The sequence below is a fragment of the Pezoporus occidentalis genome, unplaced genomic scaffold, assembly GCF_034315485.1.
Source record: "Pezoporus occidentalis ecotype Australia unplaced genomic scaffold, CSIRO_AGI_Poc_V1 ctg220, whole genome shotgun sequence".
In the NCBI taxonomy this organism is placed as follows: domain Eukaryota; kingdom Metazoa; phylum Chordata; class Aves; order Psittaciformes; family Psittacidae; genus Pezoporus; species Pezoporus occidentalis.
Genome location: NW_026914073.1, coordinates 1050865 through 1068139, shown reverse-complemented (window position 1 = coordinate 1068139; position 17275 = coordinate 1050865). Strand labels below are relative to the sequence as shown.

Sequence of the window (17275 nt, the reverse complement as noted above, 5' to 3'; positions counted from 1 at the left end):
GGGAGCCCCCAGAGGCATTGGGGAGAAAGGAAGGGGCTCTTGGCTGCATGGGGGTCAGGGTGTGGGGCTCAGAGGGTCCTGCAGCACCCCAAACCCTCCTGGCTTCTGCTAGCAGAGGGCGGGCAGTGGCCATGCTGCTCTGGAGCAGGCAGGATGCTCTGTGGACACCCCCTTGGCTATCTCTGTCACAAGGGCATCCCTTCTCCATGGATCCAGCTTCATGGATGTGCGCTCCCTGTCTACATCCCCTGCCCCACGGGCATCCCATCCCGTGTGTTCCTGCTCCAAGGGTTTCTCCTCCCCACGTCCCTCCCGGGCTCCACGGGCATCCCTGGCAGCCCTGCCAGCCCCCATCGCTGATCAGAGGAGCCCATTCCTGCTGCTCTCTGCTGCCTGCGCTGCAGGGTCAGGTTTTGCTGGGGTGGTTTCACAGCCCTGAGCTCTCACCCGGGAGATCCTGGCCCCACACCGGGGGTTTGGCAGCCTCCTGAGGCACAACGCCCGTGGGTATCGCTCCCATCCCCTGCCCTTGTGCTGCTCCTGATGGGAGCTCAGGGACAAACACATCCCGGGATGAGCAGGACATTCCCCACCCGCAGCTTGTGCCTCTCCCACCCGGTAAGAGCCCCATTCACCAGCCACAGCCACAGCACCCACTGCCCACAGCAGCCCAGAGCAGGCACCGAGCCCCTGCTCCCAACACCAGCCATGTGTGGTCCCTGGCACTGGTGTTTGTGAGGGCACCAGCACAGGGCGCCCATTAAGAAGCTGTGGCTGCCCCATCCCTGGCAGTGTTCAAGGCCAGGTTGGACACAGGGGCTTGGAGCAACCTGCTCTATGGAAGGTGTCCCTGCCTGTGGTGGGGGCTTGGAACTGGGTGATCTTAAGGTCCCTTCCAACCCAAACCATTCCATGATCCACCCCCACCACACACACGCACATGAAGGAAGTGTATTTTTTAAAATACTTTATTTCTCTTTTTCTCTCAATACTGACATTACAAAAAAAAAAAAAAAAAAAAGAAAAGGAGGAAAAAAAAAGAAGAAGAAAATTACAAAAAGAAAGAAGCACTATAAAACATTCAGGTCTCATTGAAACCGAGAAAACCAAAGCAGCGCGGGCGCTGTCCTGTCTTCTCGCTCACGGTGTCCACCAGGCTTCTCTACCTCGAACTCCATAGGGACCAGCGGAGGGGACCGATGGCAGTGAATGAAGGGGTGTCCTCAATCCGGCCCCATATGCACTTGTGGGGCTGTGCTCAGCCCCACGCTCACCCTCCTGCCCCACGGGACCCTGCTTGAAGTCATTGGGTTCAACCCTGTCAATACAAAACCCGTGTTCCCTGGGTCGGGGGGTGCTTTGCTGGGGGGTTTCTCATGGTGGTTGGTGGAAGAGGAGCCGTACAAAAAGCACCCCGCGTTGAACGCGCCTCCTGCTCCGTGGGAGCCTGGTTTGTATCCTGGGAGGAGGGAAAAAGGGGGTGGAAAAAGAACGGTCGCGAGGCAGAGCGTGCCGAGAGAGGGTGGGAAATACAAAAATTCTCCCGGTGAAAATCCAAAGTTTTGGGTTTTTTTGTTTTTTTTTTGCGTTTGTTTTAAAAAAATACAGTATTTGAAGGTGAAGCCACCAAACGGGCTCTGCCTCACGCGCCTCCCATCCCGGCCTCCTGGATGATCCGTCCCTGTAGAAAAAGGATATATACACACACGCACCTCTCTATGACTAAAATCCCCATGTTTGACCTTAAATGCTAGCGAACCCTGCGGCTCTGCTCACGCGTGGCTCCGGTTTTGCACCCAGACTTGTGCTACACACACACACATCCCCTTTTAGGGGGGGGGGTCGACGTGTTGTTTGTTTGGCTGAACCATCGCCCCCCCCCTTGGAAAAAATAGGAAAGAAAAAAGAAAGGAAGTCAGGGTGCACCACGTCGGGAACCGCGGAGCGGGCAGAGAACCGCTGCGGCGTCTATCGAGCAAGCTCTATATATATGTACTTAAAAAGAGGAGGAAAAGCAGCAATGCAAACTCAACACATCTGAACAAGAAAGCTCCACGCTGGGATTCCCCCCCCCTCCTCCTCCTGCTGCCCATCGGGCACCAGGGACAGAGCCGGGCAGGAGGATGGATGGGACCGTCCCCACGTCACTTGGCACAGCCGAGGCTCGGTTGTAGGCTTGGCACAGGAGAGCGGACCACGGTCGGACTCGGCACCGTGGTCCCAAGTGAGAAACAGTCCGGCTACGGGGCGGGAGGCCACCCATGATGGGCACAGCGGGACCCCCAACAGCAGCAAGTATCAAAGAGGGGAGGAGAAAAACCAACATCGGGCACGGCAGATCCTGCAGAGTCCTATTTACAGTGCGCCGGGCCCCGGCCAGTCCAGCCTCTGGTGGGGACAAGTGGCCTGAAAAAGCAGGTGACGTTAAAAAACCCAATACGTGACGCGCACCCCCCCGTGCCGCCGGCTTGTGCGAGGTGGGAAAGCTGGAGCTCAGGGTGGGAATAGAAAAGCTTTGGCAGCTGGGATGGGCAGGAGCTTCCCTGCTGCTGGAGTAGAAAACAGGCCAGGAGGGGTGGGTGGGTGGGTGGGTGGATGGGTGGATGGATGGATGGGTGGATGGATGGATGGATGGATGGGTGGATGGATGGATGGATGGATGGGGTGGGTTTTGGGGGGTAAAGGAAGGTGTTGCAAGGGTTGGTTTCTCGTTGTTTTCTTTTTGCATTTGAAAGTGCTGTGGCACCTCTGCTCCGCGGTGCTGCGGCACGAGCGATAGGAGTATTGCTGCTTGGAGAGGAGTCCCCGGGCTTTAGGAGCACGGGAGGTGCTGCTTGAGGATCTGTCTCGTCTGAGGAGCTATTCTGTCCGGGAAGCGGATTTTGAACTCCACGATCAAGTCTCCTCGCTGGCTGGGGGCCTTGGGGAAGGGCAGCCCCTCCCCACGCAGTCTCTTCACTGTCCCCGGCTTGATGATATCGTTGCAGGGCAGCGGGATCACCCGCCCGTCGATGGTGGGAATGTTCACGGTGCAGCCGCACAAGGCCTGTGGGGAGAAGAGCAGACAACGCCATTAGGTGGGGCTGACACCCCAAAGCGTCCCCGTGGTCCCCGCACTGGCCGATCCCATCCCTTCGGGTGATGCTCACCAAGTGCGAGCCTGGGTCTCTCCTGGTGCCCCCCAACACGGAGGGGGCTGAAGGAGATGAAGCACGCTCCATCCCCACCTCCTGCGCTCCCAGGAGGAGCTACCAGCGAGCCCCCCACCACTCGCAGCAACAGGACAGGCTAAATTTAGCCCCTTTCCCAGCCTCCGGCAGCCGAAAATCCAGCTGAGATCATCAGATGCCGCCGCGGTCCATCAGCTGTCACCCTGCAGAGCAGCCCGGCAGCTCTGCCCCGTGCTGGGTTATCTATAGCACAGCCTGTGCGGCCTGTTCTCCCCTCAACAACAGCCCCAAAAGGTTACACTGGTGCGAGGCAGCGCTGCAGCTCTCCTAGAAGCCACAGGGGATGGTCCCTGTCACCAGCCCCTAGTGGTTTCATAGATTCATGGAATGGTTTGGTTTGAAGGGACCTTTAAGCTCCCCCAGCCACAGGCAGGGACACCTTCCACTAGAGCAGGCTGCTCCAAGCCCTGTTTGGTGGGCACCAGCCCGTTGTACCCCGGCAGCAGCCAACCTGCATCAGCGACACACGTGATGCAGGAATGCAGCAAGAAAACCCTCATGTCCTTAAATAACTCAGACAGCTCTGGCATACACGTAGGCAGGATCGTCTCCAGGCTCTCAGCAAGGGCTGAGGGAGAGATGCTTCTGGAAGAGGAAAGGAGGGGGGTACCAGGAGTACATCCTTGAGATTCCAGGTGGGGGGCTGGCCCTGAGGTCCCAGCCATCCCAGAACACCCTGCAAAGGGAGGGGAGGAGGATGCAGTGGCTATTTCTGGGGTAGATTGGGGAATGCTCTGCATTCCCCTCGACAGGAAAAGCCTCCAGTGGCAAAGCAGCAACAGGCACCAGGACAAACATTTCTTCCCATGCTGGCCATGTGCTCGGGGATGACGGATGAGGGCTCTGCAGCTGAGCCAGGGATCTGTAGCAGCTATCACAGAGGAGCCCATGCCAGAGCCTGCGTGGCAACCAGAGAGCAGGAGATGGGGCTGTCTCCTTGCACAGCTCATCTGCATTTGGTCTCCTCCTGGGAAGGGTGTCCTGCAGGAATGAGCTTTTCTGGCTGTGGGAGGATGGCTGTTTCCAGCTCCATGCAGGCAGTGGCAGCTTGGCTAATCTCCAGCAAGTAGAAGGAGGGGAAGAAAGGATGCTCTGCTCCATCAATGCATCACACAGGGATGCTGGAGCCCTCCTGCTCCCCGGTGCAAACCACCACCCACCGCAGAGGGCTGCATGTGTCTGTGTGTGCCAGGGAAAGGACATCTCCAGCCACAAAGTGGGAAGGAGAACAGGAACTCGCTCCCTGTGGAGCACGTGGATGGGGCAAAGAGAAGGATGTGAGCAGGAGCGGGCGGTAACAGCGAAGGCAGACAGGATCTTAATGTTTCCTTCCTAGAGCCAAGATGCAAGAATCCCAGGCAATCACTCCTCCACCGTATGTCCCTGTTTTTAGTTCCTTCTTGCTCAACTCCTCTGGCATTTGGGAAACCGGTTGCTGAAGTAACCGCGGGAGCTGCCCCGCATCCTAGAAAGAGGCTGGGTTTATCCCTGGGGATGAAATCACCCTGGGTTTGGTAGCTGTGAGAGCAGAGCTTTATCTAGGTCAGCGTTGGGTCCTCCTCCGCTCCCAGCGGAGCTACTGGGGGGGAACGTCAGCACCGGTTGTGCCCCAGCCATCCGGATGCTCTGAGGAAGGTGACGCCAGGTAAAGGATGCAGGCGTTAGGCAGCAAAGCCCCTGAGGTCTGCCTGCCAGGAGCAGTGCGATTCCTCCCTCCCCCGGCTTCCCACTGCGACACAAGCCTGGAGTTTTAGGAAGAGACACTTCCGTGCAGTCCCTCATACACCTCTGGTAACCAGCCTGCACTGTCGCAGTCCAGCGGGGCCAGACTTGGGGGCTGGGAGGGCACTGCATCCCTCGGTCACTCTCCAGAGGGTTCTGAAGATGGAGGAGGATGAGGAAGATGCTCTCCTGGGTGCCTAAGCACCAGGTAGTTTGCTCCCTGTGGCAGCAGGGTGCTGGTGAAGGGTCTCCAGCACGGCCAGGAGTGGGGTCACAGCACGCATTGCCTGCAGGCTGGCACTGTGCTCTGCTCCTCTTGTGGCAGTGGAAGAGGCTTACAAGAAGGAAGGATGCAAGGAGAGTAGCCAAGGCTATGGCTTGGTGATGAAGAGGCTGCACTCCATCACATTCTGAGGTGGTGGCATACGGAGCTGGGAAGCTCCTGGCACCTGCTTGTGCTCCAGAGTACTTAAGGTTCTTCTCCTTATGGAAGATAAAAGCAGCAGAGTTATCACCCTCCCCTGGCAAGCACAGGATGGGGATAGCAGCCAGGCTGGCACCTCCCTGAGGATGCTGGGTTTGCGGTGGGGGAGGACAAAGACCACAAGTTCTAGCTCAAAGAGGTGAGGAATTTGCCCAGACCAGCAATTTTCCACATTGTAACTGCATTGTGCAAACCAAAGGGCAGCACAACACGCCCTGCTCATCACAGGGATGAGCACCATTGCTCCTGGTGCAGCAGCACGTGGAGCCAGAGCAGGTTTCTCCACTTGCTGCTCAAGGGACAACTCCAGGCAAGAGTCCTTCCAGCCTCAGCAGTGCATGAACCTGGGCTAACATCAGCACAACCAGCCTGGGGTTAATTCTACAGAGAGATAGGGGAATGCACAGAAGGGAACATCTGAGATATGGCATGCTGGCCCCATAAATAAGGCAATCTCTCCCGAGTATTTCTGGCGCAGCCAGGGAAGCCAGCCACCACAGGAATAAACCTCTGCACTCTGCACTGCGAAGGACAGTTAGCTCCTGAGTCAAGATTAAACTTCAGCTTGAGTTTTCCCCAGGAGCACCGAGGTCTGCTTGACCTGCGTGGCTGCTCCTTTCCCCCAGAGCACCAGGTCAGGGCCCCAGCAGGGATGCAGAGCCATGACAAAGCTCCTCTGACTCACTGGCAATGTTTCACAAGCTCACGTTTCCCTACCTCAGGTCTGGCCCATTGAGCTTATTTCTATGAAATGCATTTGAGAACATAAATCTGTCTCCGGGAAGAAAAGAAATCAGCTCATTAAGAAGACAGACAGCGTCTACAGTCTGAAAGGAACAGCAAATGGCAGCTGCACAAAACGTCAGTGTTAAGTGCAGCTGCCAGCTGGGATTTATTGAAAGGTAGTTATAAAGCAGCAGTGGTGAATGGCATGTCTTGTGCTGGGTTAACCTGCCCTTCCTCTCCCACCTCGCAGCAGTTTGCTGGCTCTGATGGATCCAGTCCCACTGTGACCTGCAGGACTGGTATGTGCTGAGTTTTGCTAACTGCCTAAAGCTTTGTTCTTTTGGTTCTTTATGTAGGGGAGGCAGAACCAAGAAAAACAGCTAAAGAATTGCTCAGGGAGGGCAAGGTGGCTGTTCTCCACATCAGAACAGCTCCCGCTCTCTGTCTGTGGGGAGAAAGTGCTATCCTGGACAGTAGCTAAGCCACAAGCAGGCTCAGCTGTGAGAACAAGCAGGGACCAGACTCATGCCAACCCAGGTCATCCCTTGTTCCTACAGACATCTGGGCTCTCTTCCACATGTGAACACCCTCTGCTAAAACAGAAAGACGAGACAGATGGGGAAGGGAAACAACAAACAAATGCCACCTTGTACAGGCTCAAGGTGCACCCAGCAGGGGCCACAGCACCTGTGTCCTACACACAGCTCCTCTCTCCAGATGTCTTTGCTTGTGTCTTTCCCAACCTACCTGGCCCTTCCTCATCGTTGCAGGAGAAGAAACAACTCCTGTCTCGTTGCCAAGTGCCATGACCCAGAACCACCTCCCACCCCTTGGGATTTCCCACTCATACCCACCTCTTTAAGACTGATGTTTGCCGTGTAGACCACGTTCGTTCCATCCCTCTTGAAGTGCGAGTGAGGCTTGTCCTTGAGGATGAAGACGATGTCAGCAGGGATGTTGTCTGGGGTGGCATCCCCTTCTTTGGGGAATGTGATTTTGGTTCCCTCCTTCCAACCCCGTTTGATGACAATGTTTAGGATCTTGTCCTCAGTCCGCATGGTCCGGCCATCAGCATTGAGCCTTCTGCGCGTGATCTTCATCCTCTTGGTGGAGCCGTGGTAGATCTCTTCCAGGGACACCTTGAGCTCGTGGATTACGGGTGGGTCTTGGACCTTCCTGCGTGTGTGCAGGGACTCTTGGTGCCGCCGGTGAACCCCGTTGATGCCGTTGAAGCCAAACCGGCCGAAGGCACTGAAAGGGTCATCATCTTCATCGATGTCCATGTCTTCCTGGTCGAACCCGTTGAATATTCGGGAGCGGCTGCTGGCGAAGAAGATGTCAAAAGGGTTGGAGCCTCCGAAGAAGGAGGCAAAGGTGGCATGGGGGTCTCCATGGAAGGTGTAGTGGAAAGTGTTCCCTGAGCCACCTGAAGAGCCACCTCCAGTTTTGAGACCTGGAAGAGAAAGGGGAAGACAAGACATGAACGCTCTCTGCCAGCTGATGCCATGCCAGGACTGCACTTTCCAGGCAGGATCATGGTCTCTGCTGGCTCCGGGCAGACCTTCCAGTGTCTCCTAAGGCTGCAGGTCACCCACTCCAGCCAGCCACCTGCAAAGAACACGAGGCAGGAAGGTACTAGCTTAACCCATGACGAACAAGCTCAAAACAAGCTCACCAAGCTCAAAATCTGATCAGGTTTTGTCCCTGCTATCCCTACTGAAGTTCTTCTTTGCTCATCTCCACCCAATTCATCCCCTTTAAGCATTTCCTGACCATCCCATCTCCATTTTTCCCCGTGGGCAGGCTCCCTTCTGCCCACATTGTCCTGTCTTTTGAGCTGCACCAATGGCTGCAGTCCAGGAGCATCACATCCTGTAGCTGAGAGCAGGCTTTGAGCTCACAAGTGACCATGCAGACCTCCAGGTCAGCACACAGCTGCCTGCGTACAGACTGTACAAAACACCAGGTAAGCTCAAGGTTAGGATCCTTTTGCAACCATTCCCATGGGGAATTCTCCTGTCAGGTCCCAGGCTAAGCCTTACGTCACTGCAGCTCCCCCAAGGTCCCAAGCAGCCAAGGCACATGATAAGTGCCCCTCCAAAGAGGTCACATACGCTCTGTGAGGCTATTTTTGACCAGGAGGGTTGGGAAGGGTTAAGCCAAGCCTAGCTCTAGGACTATTTTCAGGGCACAACAGTGACAGTGATGGACTATTTCTGACAGGCTGCTCCTTGTGCCAGACCCCCCCATCACTGCAATGGGGCAACTTTGGGGGTCTGATTGATGAAATTAATATTGTGGGTGGGTTAGGGGGGCTTTCACTTCACCTTGCCCACCACATGGATGCAGAAGCCTTTCAAAATGCTGATCCCCAAGACATGTTGCTCAAAAAAATGTCACCTGATGGGGAACAAAAAGGTTTCCATGGGCCACGACACTGATGGAGCAAGAAGGGGGCTGCTCTTCCCTCCCTCCTTAACTCATTCTTTATTTTAGGTGTCTTCAGGTGATGGGGATTTCGCCAAATCCCCAGGGAGCCCCTGTCCCCTAACAGACTGTACAGCCAGGAGGTTTCACCTTTAATCCCGTGACGCCAGCCCGAGCTGGGTCCGATTTCCTCGGCATTGCCTCTGGGGAAAGGCTGGTTTCCCACTTGAGGCAGCCTCTTCTCATTTTACAGGGTGGCAGATCACTGCGCCCGGTGCATCCATCATAGCCCTGACATAACTGACGGGTCAAAATTAACCCACTGCTGGTTAATTCTGCTGGTAGCTCATTAAGAGGATGCACCTGCCCGTTGACAGGGCTGCCTCTTCCACCCAGCAGCCTGCTCCTGCCAGACCTCCTGCTCTTTTAAGCACCCAAGTCCTGGGCTGATTAATGCAGATGCTATTCGGTGCTCTCCTCGAATGGGGTTGCGCTCTTCCATCTTCGACTAATAAGGCCGCCTGTGGTTGAGCGGCTCTTCTCCTCCTCCTCCTCCTCTGTGCCAACCACCAGACAACAGCAGCCGCTTGGTTTCAAAACAAGGACCTATTACTTAAATTGGGAAAAGCTTTGAATACTGTAGGTCAGCCTGTACCAGGGAGGACAGCGGGACCAGTGCCCAAATGCAGGGAGAATGTGGACAAAAGCAATACTCCTCTGCTGGGATATTTAGGTCAATTAAAGGGCTGCTGACGAATTACCCCAGGTACAATCCAGGAGGTCAGGTGAACTCCTTCTACCTCCCTTGTCCCAGCTGTGTTTTAGGGCAGAAGGCAGGGAGAACCCTTGCCATCCCAGGAAGCAGGGTGGAAAAGCAGGGTGACCCAGAGAGAAACAGGATGAAAGAGGATTCCTGACACCTGTAGAGCCTTCACTGTCCCCAGTTCCAAGCTACCAGCCCCATTTTGAGTGCAGGCATGAACCCTCTGTGTGAAAAGCCTCCCTTGCCTACAAAACCCAATCTGGACCACCACCCCTGCCTCCAAAGCAGGCAGCGCTTGTCCACTTACCTTCCTCCCCATACTGGTCATAGACAGCTCGCTTCTTGGGGTCACTCAGGACATCATAAGCCTCCGCGATCTCCTTGAACTTCTCCTCGGCGTTGGGGTCTTTATTCTTATCAGGGTGATACTTGAGGGCCATTTTCCGATAGGCTTTCTTGATTTCATCCTCGTTGGCACCGGTCTGGATGCCCAGGATCTTGTAATAGTCCTTGCCCATGACGGCGACGCTGCCGGGAGCCGAGTACTTATTCCTGAAAGCAGAAAGACAGCCCTGGGTAAGGCGAGCACTGCACTGGGCTCGGCTGGGGATGGGACCCACACGCACTTATCGCGGAGCTGGTGCTCCCTGCGTCCCACCGGCCAGCAGCACCACAGCCGGCTCAAGTCCACGCTTCCCAATGGAGGTCAGAGCCCTGGGGCCAAGATGTGTCCTGGCTCCAGCTGTAACCCTCTGAGCACTAAGGCAGGGACAGGGACACTCATCTCTGAGGCTGAAGGGAGTAGGGAGAGCCTGAAACAGGGCATGGCATTATAAAAGCCACGCCACTGCTCACGTCAGGCCGGGACCATGTCCTCCCCCTGCCCCTGGGTGGGCCCAGAGGGCTGAGCTATGCCTATATGTAGCCAGCAGCCCGTGTGTGTCCCCTCCTCTCCCAGCCAGGGACCTGGGATGGGAGTTGGGGTGGTGACAGCAGGGCTTTGGAGGCTGAAAGCAGCGGCAGAGACCATGCTGCCGCCTTCACCTTAAAGGAACTTCAAACATTTTGTTCTTGAAAGCAATTGGCATTCAGCTAGAGATAAATGCCTCCGGCTGTCAGAGCCATAATTTGTATTTAGCGAAGAGGGAACGGAGCCGTTAGACAGAAACATCTTGTGGTGGTGGGAGGGCTTTTTTTTTTTTTATTATTTTTTTTTTGTTTGAAAAAGAAGAAAAAAAATAATTCCCACCAGTTTCTCTCCTGACTTGCACTCCCCAAGAGCCTCCAACTGCATCTCGCAGAGAGCCAGAAACACAGGGCTCACTCGCTCCATCACGCGGGGGCCGAGGCTGGGGCCATGCCTATACTAAGGCATGGAAAATCCAGTGGCTGTAATTCATTCCCCGGTCATGCTGCTGGAGCCGCAGAGACCCAGCGAGCACCGGGGAGGGCAGAGGCTGAGCGAACCCCACACTCCCACAAGGACAATTCCTGCTGCTTCTTGACCTTTGGTTATCTGACCAAACTCCGGAAACCCTGAGCACGGCCTGATCCTCCCTCACAACTCAGTGATTGCTGCATGCCCTCCTCCTCTCCCATCAGACCTCCTGCCCCCTGTTAAAGCCTTCCTGCTCACATCTAGCTCCTTGCTACCACCCAGGTTTCTCTCCATCCTTGCTCCAAACACCCCTGGGCAGCCTCAACCCATCTCGACCACCCCCCAGCAGACAGATCTCTGCATGGGGTGTGAGCCTTGATCCTGTCCTTCACCACCATACAAGCTGCCAGATGTTCTCGCCCATCCTTAAGCACCCATGGAGGTCACAGAGGGATCTTCCAATCACAGCAGCTCAGATGTGGGTGGCCAGGGCCACCACAGCGCTGTTGAGCCCCTGGCATTCACCCACGGGTGGCCTTGGGTCATGCCATGGGCAATCACCCCTTTACAGATGGGTGTCTGTATAGGGGTTGGAAATTGGCCCCACACTTGGGCAAACTACCAGCCTCTGGAGCAAGTAACTGCCCCTGGCACGGAGCAGGTGCTTTGCTATAGATGGGAAGAGAGCAAAGGCAGGCAAGGCACAGACCTCTAAAGGACACAGTGAGGTGAGATAAGGGCACCCACAGATTTGTGTGGCACAGAAGAGGTGGGAGAAGGTCCCTGTGGGTGTAAAGAGCATCCGACAGCGTCTCCCACGGCAGCTCCTGGTGCCAGCTCCTGCGCAGAGCCGCCGGCGGCTCCATCCCACGCAGGCGCTGGGGGATGCTCTGCCCTCGGTCCACCTCAGCTCTCTTCTGCCCTTCCCATGGGAACAGGCTGCGCAACACCCAGAGACGAGCAACAGGAGGGGGGCTGAGGGTAACCTGCCATTGCCCCCACCAAAGGTCACTCCCATGCAGCCTTGGTGTTGGGCAGGGTCTCCCCATGACCGGCACCAGCACCTGGACCAGGATTTGCCCCTGTCCGGACGATGCGCTGAGGACAACCCCATCGCACACTGGCTTGAGAGACGCACACTACAGCACCTGACTCCCACCACAGCACCCAGCTCCAGATCCAACCCCACACAGCCCAATCCAACAGCACCACCAGCACCCCCCTTGCCCAGCCAAAACCCCACGGCGCTTCCCAAGAAAACACCTCCTATCCCAGCACAACGCTGTTGCCCCCTCCAGAATCCCCTGTCCTGCCCACCAAGGGGTTGTTGCCTGGGGTGGGGACGCAGCCAGGGATGCTCTCCTGGCCCGGGATCCCTTTGTGTGGCTCTGCTGATGGAGGGTGGGAATTACTGTCCCGAAACATCCCCCCACGCATGTTTTACCGTGAGGAGCCGGCGGCAGGTGACCCGGTGGGTTAAGACAACGCTCCGGAGGCGACGCTCACATGTGCGATGATGATGATGATAAAACACGACTCTGTCCCCGCACAGTTTCCCTCCCACCTCCCGGGGATCAGCTGCGCCTTGCCACGGCTCCTCTCCCCCTTCTGCTCAGTCATCTGCCTTCCCATTTAACCCCCTCAGGAGCGGGGCTGGTGGTGGAGAGATGGGGGGGGGGGGTGGTGGTGAAGAAAGGCAGGTAAAAAAGCCATTCCCGCATCACCCACCCAACAAACCCACACCTGGTAGGGGAACACAAGCATCCCCCACCACGCCCTGGGGAACCAGCCTGGCCTTCATCCCCCTCCTGTAACCACACACATGGACCCGAAATGAAATAATTAAGTCAGAAACGGCGGCTTTGTTCCATCCCTGCACATGACATCAGCTAATAGCGATCCCTTGACATAATCCCTGTGCCCGGCAGTCCCCACTGGAGGGATGAGGCTCACCCTGGGCAGCGGCACCGGAAAGGGGAGCTGTGCTTTGTGTCCGTTTGTCCACCTCGGGGAGCAAGGTCATGGCAGGACGCGCGGTGCAGAGGCAGGAACCCACTTACCGAAACTTGACGAACACGTTCATAGTCCAAGCCGACCTTTTCAAAGGCTCTAGTTTGATTTTAAACATCGCCGTTGTCCACAGGTGCCCCGGGAGACGATGGAGAGTTGCCAGGAATGCCACACGGAAGGATGCTCCGGTGGCCGGATCCCTCCGGCACAGCAGAAAGGCAGCAGTCGGCACCCGGGATGGCTCCAAAAGGGCTTTAGGTGGTGATGGGTGAGCGGGTGCCAGGGGGATGCTGCTGGGAGCTGCCGTCCTTTGTCACACACACACGGGGACACCCCTCAATGGAGTCGCTCTCCGTAATCTTCCTTTTAATTGGCTTCTTGACGCTTCCTCAGCTCCAGCATCCTCCCTCCCCACTGCCTCCCGGCCGCCCCGCTCCTGTCACACACGTCCCCCGGTACTGTCACGTCCCCGTTACCGTCACGTCCCCCACCAAGGAGCAGGGAGGGAGCGTACCCAGGAGCTCCCCCCTCCTCGGTGTCCCCAGAAAGGACTCTGCTCTGCACCCAAAAGTAGGACGGCAGTGGCAGAAAGGCGATACGATGTGTTAGAAAGTCACATTGACCGGGTTGCACATCCCCAGCTTTCCCCCCGCGGGTCCCCGCAACACCGGTGCCCCACAGAAGGGGTCCCACCAGCCGGAGAATGGAGCTCCCGGTGCAGCATGGCACCGGGATGGAGCCGGGTCCGAGCACAGCGGCACAAAACCTACTTCTGAGAAGTCACCTTCAGGCGCGCCAAGGAAATCCAAAGGCACCGCATCCCCCTGATCACTCACGAGCCACTAAGTGCATCCCCTCTGGATGCCTCACAATGGAATCAGGCAGCCGTGCCGGGCAGCTCCTGCATCCTACCCTCGGCAAGCGCAACACCACATCCCGAGGGATTAGGGGGGTCTGGTGGTGGGAGCCGGGATGGATGAGCCGGGATGGATAAGCCAGGATGAGTGCATACCTCTCGGCGCGGCTCCAGAAGAGCAGGATGGCCGGCATGGCAGCGTATCCCGGGTTCAGTCAGGGATGCCGGATGGGATGCTGGAGGGGATGCGGGACGGGACGCGGGATGGGATGCAGTGTCTCGGGGCAGGCAGAGCCACCCGTGCCCGTGCTGGCTGGCAGCCGCAGGCAGCAATGTCATGACTACCCGCAATGAATCATCCCCTCCCCGGGCCCCCACACATAGTGCCCGCCCCCCCCCCCCGCCCCACCACAGCCCCACTGGGGTGCGGGCACCTGCGTGGGGATGGGGTTAACCCTCCCCTCGCTGCCTCTGCTCTGCCTCACAGCCCCCACCGGCAGCCCCCGGCGTGGGGAGAACGGGGCAAGACCCCCCCATGATGTCTCCCCACAGAGGGTCCCATATTCCCATGCCCACTCCTGCGTGGGGATGGGGACAAGATACACGTGCTGAACTCCCCCCACCCCAGGCATGGTCTCCCATTCCCAGTCCTACACGGTGCTGGGTGGTGATGGGGTCAAACCCCCCTTTGCTGCTTCCCCTTGTGGGGCTCCCCCTTTTCAGCCCCCACCGGGGTCAAGCACCCTTCAACACCTCTCCATACAGGATTCCCCCTTTCCAGCACTATGGTGCTGGGTCCTGGGTTGGGACAGGGTCAGGCCCCCTCCCCAGTGTCTCCCATGTAGGATCCCAGCCCCACTGGGGTGCTCGCACTGGTGTGGGGTTGGGGTTAAGCCCCCCTCAACGTCTCTCCATATCAGTGTCAAACATTTCCAGCCCCTCAGTGTGTTCCCCCCCCCAGTGTAGGATCCCAGCCCCACTGTGGTGTGGGGACAAGGTCAAGTCCCACGTGCTGCCTCCTAACATGGGGTGCCCCTTTCTAGCCCCACCACAGTATGTGGGGATGGGGTTAAATCCCCTCACTGCTCATTCTGAGCCCCCTGCCGAGCCCCAGTGGGGGGGGCTAAGACCTGTGTGTGGATGGGGATAAGTCTCACTACAACCCCCCAGGCAGTGCCCCATTTAGGGGTGACCCATATAGGAGCATGGTGAGTTGTTACCTATATGGGAAGGGGTTCACCCCTCTGCTGTGCCCCAGCCCCATGGCCCCCAGCCCCACTGGTTAACCCTTTCCTGCAGCTCTCTTGAGGGACACTGTCACCTCCACTGGGGACAGGGGTTAACCCCTTCCTTGCTGACTCTGTCACTGTCACTTGGGGGGTGCAGGGGGTCTTTATCCACTTCCCCTGCCAGCTCAGCCCCACTGGGACACACTGGTACCCCCGATGTGAACGGAAGGGGTGGTGGTGGTGTTAACCCCTTCCTGGCCACACCACACAGCTCCAACTGGACACATTATCCCCTCCAAAGCGGGATGGGATAGAGGGGTCAGCCCTCACCTCAGGGTCCTCTCCAGCCCCACAAGGCTGTTCTGTAGCCCCATGGAGGGGACGGATTAACCCCTTTCTGCCAAACTTGAATGCTCTGTTAGGGGGCAAAGGGAGGAACCCCTTGTTCTCACCCCCTTCAGACCCATGGAGACATGCTGTCTTTAGGTAGGGCTCCACAGTTAACCCTGACCCACAGCCCCACCAGGAAACCCTGCCACCCCATGGGGGCAAAGGCACCAGTCCCTTCCTACCCTGTCTTCAGCCCCACAAGGACACCCTGCTACCCTATGGGGACTAGCCCTAATGGCTAGCCTCTGTTCCCCACCCATGAAGGGATATAGCGGCTCACCTCCCCTGCCCAGCCCCACGGCAAAACCCAGGCACCCCAAGGGGTAGGATGATTGACCCCCATGGGGTAGGAGGATTGACCCCAGCCTCACCAGTTACTCCGTGGGGCAAAGGGACTGTCCCCCCGACCCCAAAGGGACACAGTGTCACCTTATGGTGCAGAGAGGCTGATCCCCAGCCCCTACAGAAACACCCTGACACCCCGTGGGGCAGAAATTGAGTGAGACCCACAGCACCCCATGGGGCAAGGGGTCTGACCCCCTTAGTGACATCCTGTCACTGCATGGGGCAGAGCGACTGACTCACAGCCCCACAGCAACAACCTATCACCCCATGGCACAGTGACGCTGACCCCCAGCCCCACGGCAGCACCCTGCTCACCCCACAGGGCAGGGGTCCTGACACCACAGTGACATCCAGTCACCCCATGGCGCAGGAAGACTGACCCCATCCCCATAGAGACACCCTGTCACTCCATGGGGCAGACGGACTGAGCCCCACAGGGCAGGAGGACTCACCCCCTGTGCCCCCACAGCAACACCCTATCACCCCTCGGCGCAGAGACACTGACCCCCAGCCCCATAGCGACATCCTGTCACCACATGGGGTAGGAGCACTGACCCCCTTTAAGCCCACACCGACTCCCTGTCACCCACCGGGGCGGGGGCACTGACCCCCACGCCCCCAGCCCCACACTGTCACCGCAGAGAGCTGAGGGCCCGCGCCACGGTGTGGGGCGGGGCTCTATGGGGCGGCGGAGGGCAGCGCTGTGGGGCAGGGGGGGCAGCGCTGTGGGGCGGTGTGGGGCAGGGCCGCCCCCGGCACTCACCGCTCGCGCTGTCCCGGGGCGCCGTGCGCTCGCTGAGCCGCCCCCCCCCCGCCCCATCCCAACCCCCGCTATCTGGCTCCCCCCTCTCCGCCATTCCCCGCCCTCCCCTCTCCCGCCTCCGCCCGGCACGTCAGGGGAGTCCCGCCCACGCTCGCCACGCCCCGTTGGGCCGGCGGTGTGTCCGTCACCGCGCCTCTCATTGGCTGTCCCAGGGGAGGGGGCGGGGCCAAGCGGGAGGGTTGAAAGCAAGACCTACCCCTTTACCCGCCCTTTTCACCCCGCCTCCTTAACGCCGGCTCCTATTGGTCCATTCAAGCCGGCACCTCCCCTTTGGCGCTCTCTCATTGGCCAAGAGCTCCGGTTAGGAGCGGCGGGGTCTCTGGGGGAATGTTCTGGAAAGGTGTGACGTCAGCGGGGCGGTGATTCTCACGGGCCGCACCCGCCCGCGGGTGAGGGAATGGAAAGAGACCGGGAAGCCGGGAATGGGAACGGGAAACCGGGAACGGGAGCAGGGACCGGCGTGGGGCGGGCAGGGGGAGTCCCAAGGGGAGGACTCAATGGCGGAGGGGCGAGACGAGCGACCCCTGCCCCTCAGGCCGCTCCGTGGCCAGGCACCCAACATGGCGGAGCGGGGCTGAGGTGATGTGAGCCCAGCGCTGCTCCTCGGTCGAGCCCCGGCACAAGGGTGCTTCCCTGGGGCGTGTGGTTTGGCTCTGGCCCTCTAAATATCCCCCCTTGCTCTTCCCAGTGTCCTGGGCGTGGTTAGGCATCGTGTTGGAGGAGGTGTGTGGAGACCCTGTCCTGGATTTTGCCCTATAAACGCAGCACATGAACAAGCCCGTCTCTTGCCCTCATTGAGGTGCCGTGTTGGTGCAGAGCAGTGGCCGCTCTCCTTCCTGCAGGCCTGTATGGGTCGCGGGGAAAGGTGCTGTATGTGCTGCAGCTGGTGGTG

The 17275-nt window shown here is 58.3% G+C and overlaps 1 protein-coding gene across 4 annotated transcripts; it reads right to left on the bottom strand.

Moving 5' to 3' along the window:
* Window positions 1–2705: 2705 nt before the first annotated feature.
* DNAJB5 (DnaJ heat shock protein family (Hsp40) member B5) lies at window positions 2706–16378 on the bottom strand. 4 transcript variants are annotated; one of them, XM_062620395.1, is made up of 4 exons: window positions 16324–16378; window positions 9660–9904; window positions 7017–7615; window positions 2706–3046 (listed from the first exon to the last, which is right to left on the bottom strand). In XM_062620395.1, exons 2-4 carry the CDS (start codon window positions 9868–9870, stop codon window positions 2813–2815), a joined length of 1044 nt encoding a protein of 347 aa, XP_062476379.1. In that variant the 5' UTR covers window positions 9871–9904; window positions 16324–16378; the 3' UTR covers window positions 2706–2812. The 4 variants fall into 4 exon arrangements, with proteins under 4 accessions (XP_062476379.1, XP_062476378.1, XP_062476377.1 ...); XM_062620394.1 differs by lacking the exon at window positions 16324–16378 and adding an exon at window positions 13753–13971; XM_062620393.1 differs by lacking the exon at window positions 16324–16378 and adding an exon at window positions 12791–13500.
* Window positions 16379–17275: the final 897 nt, after the last annotated feature.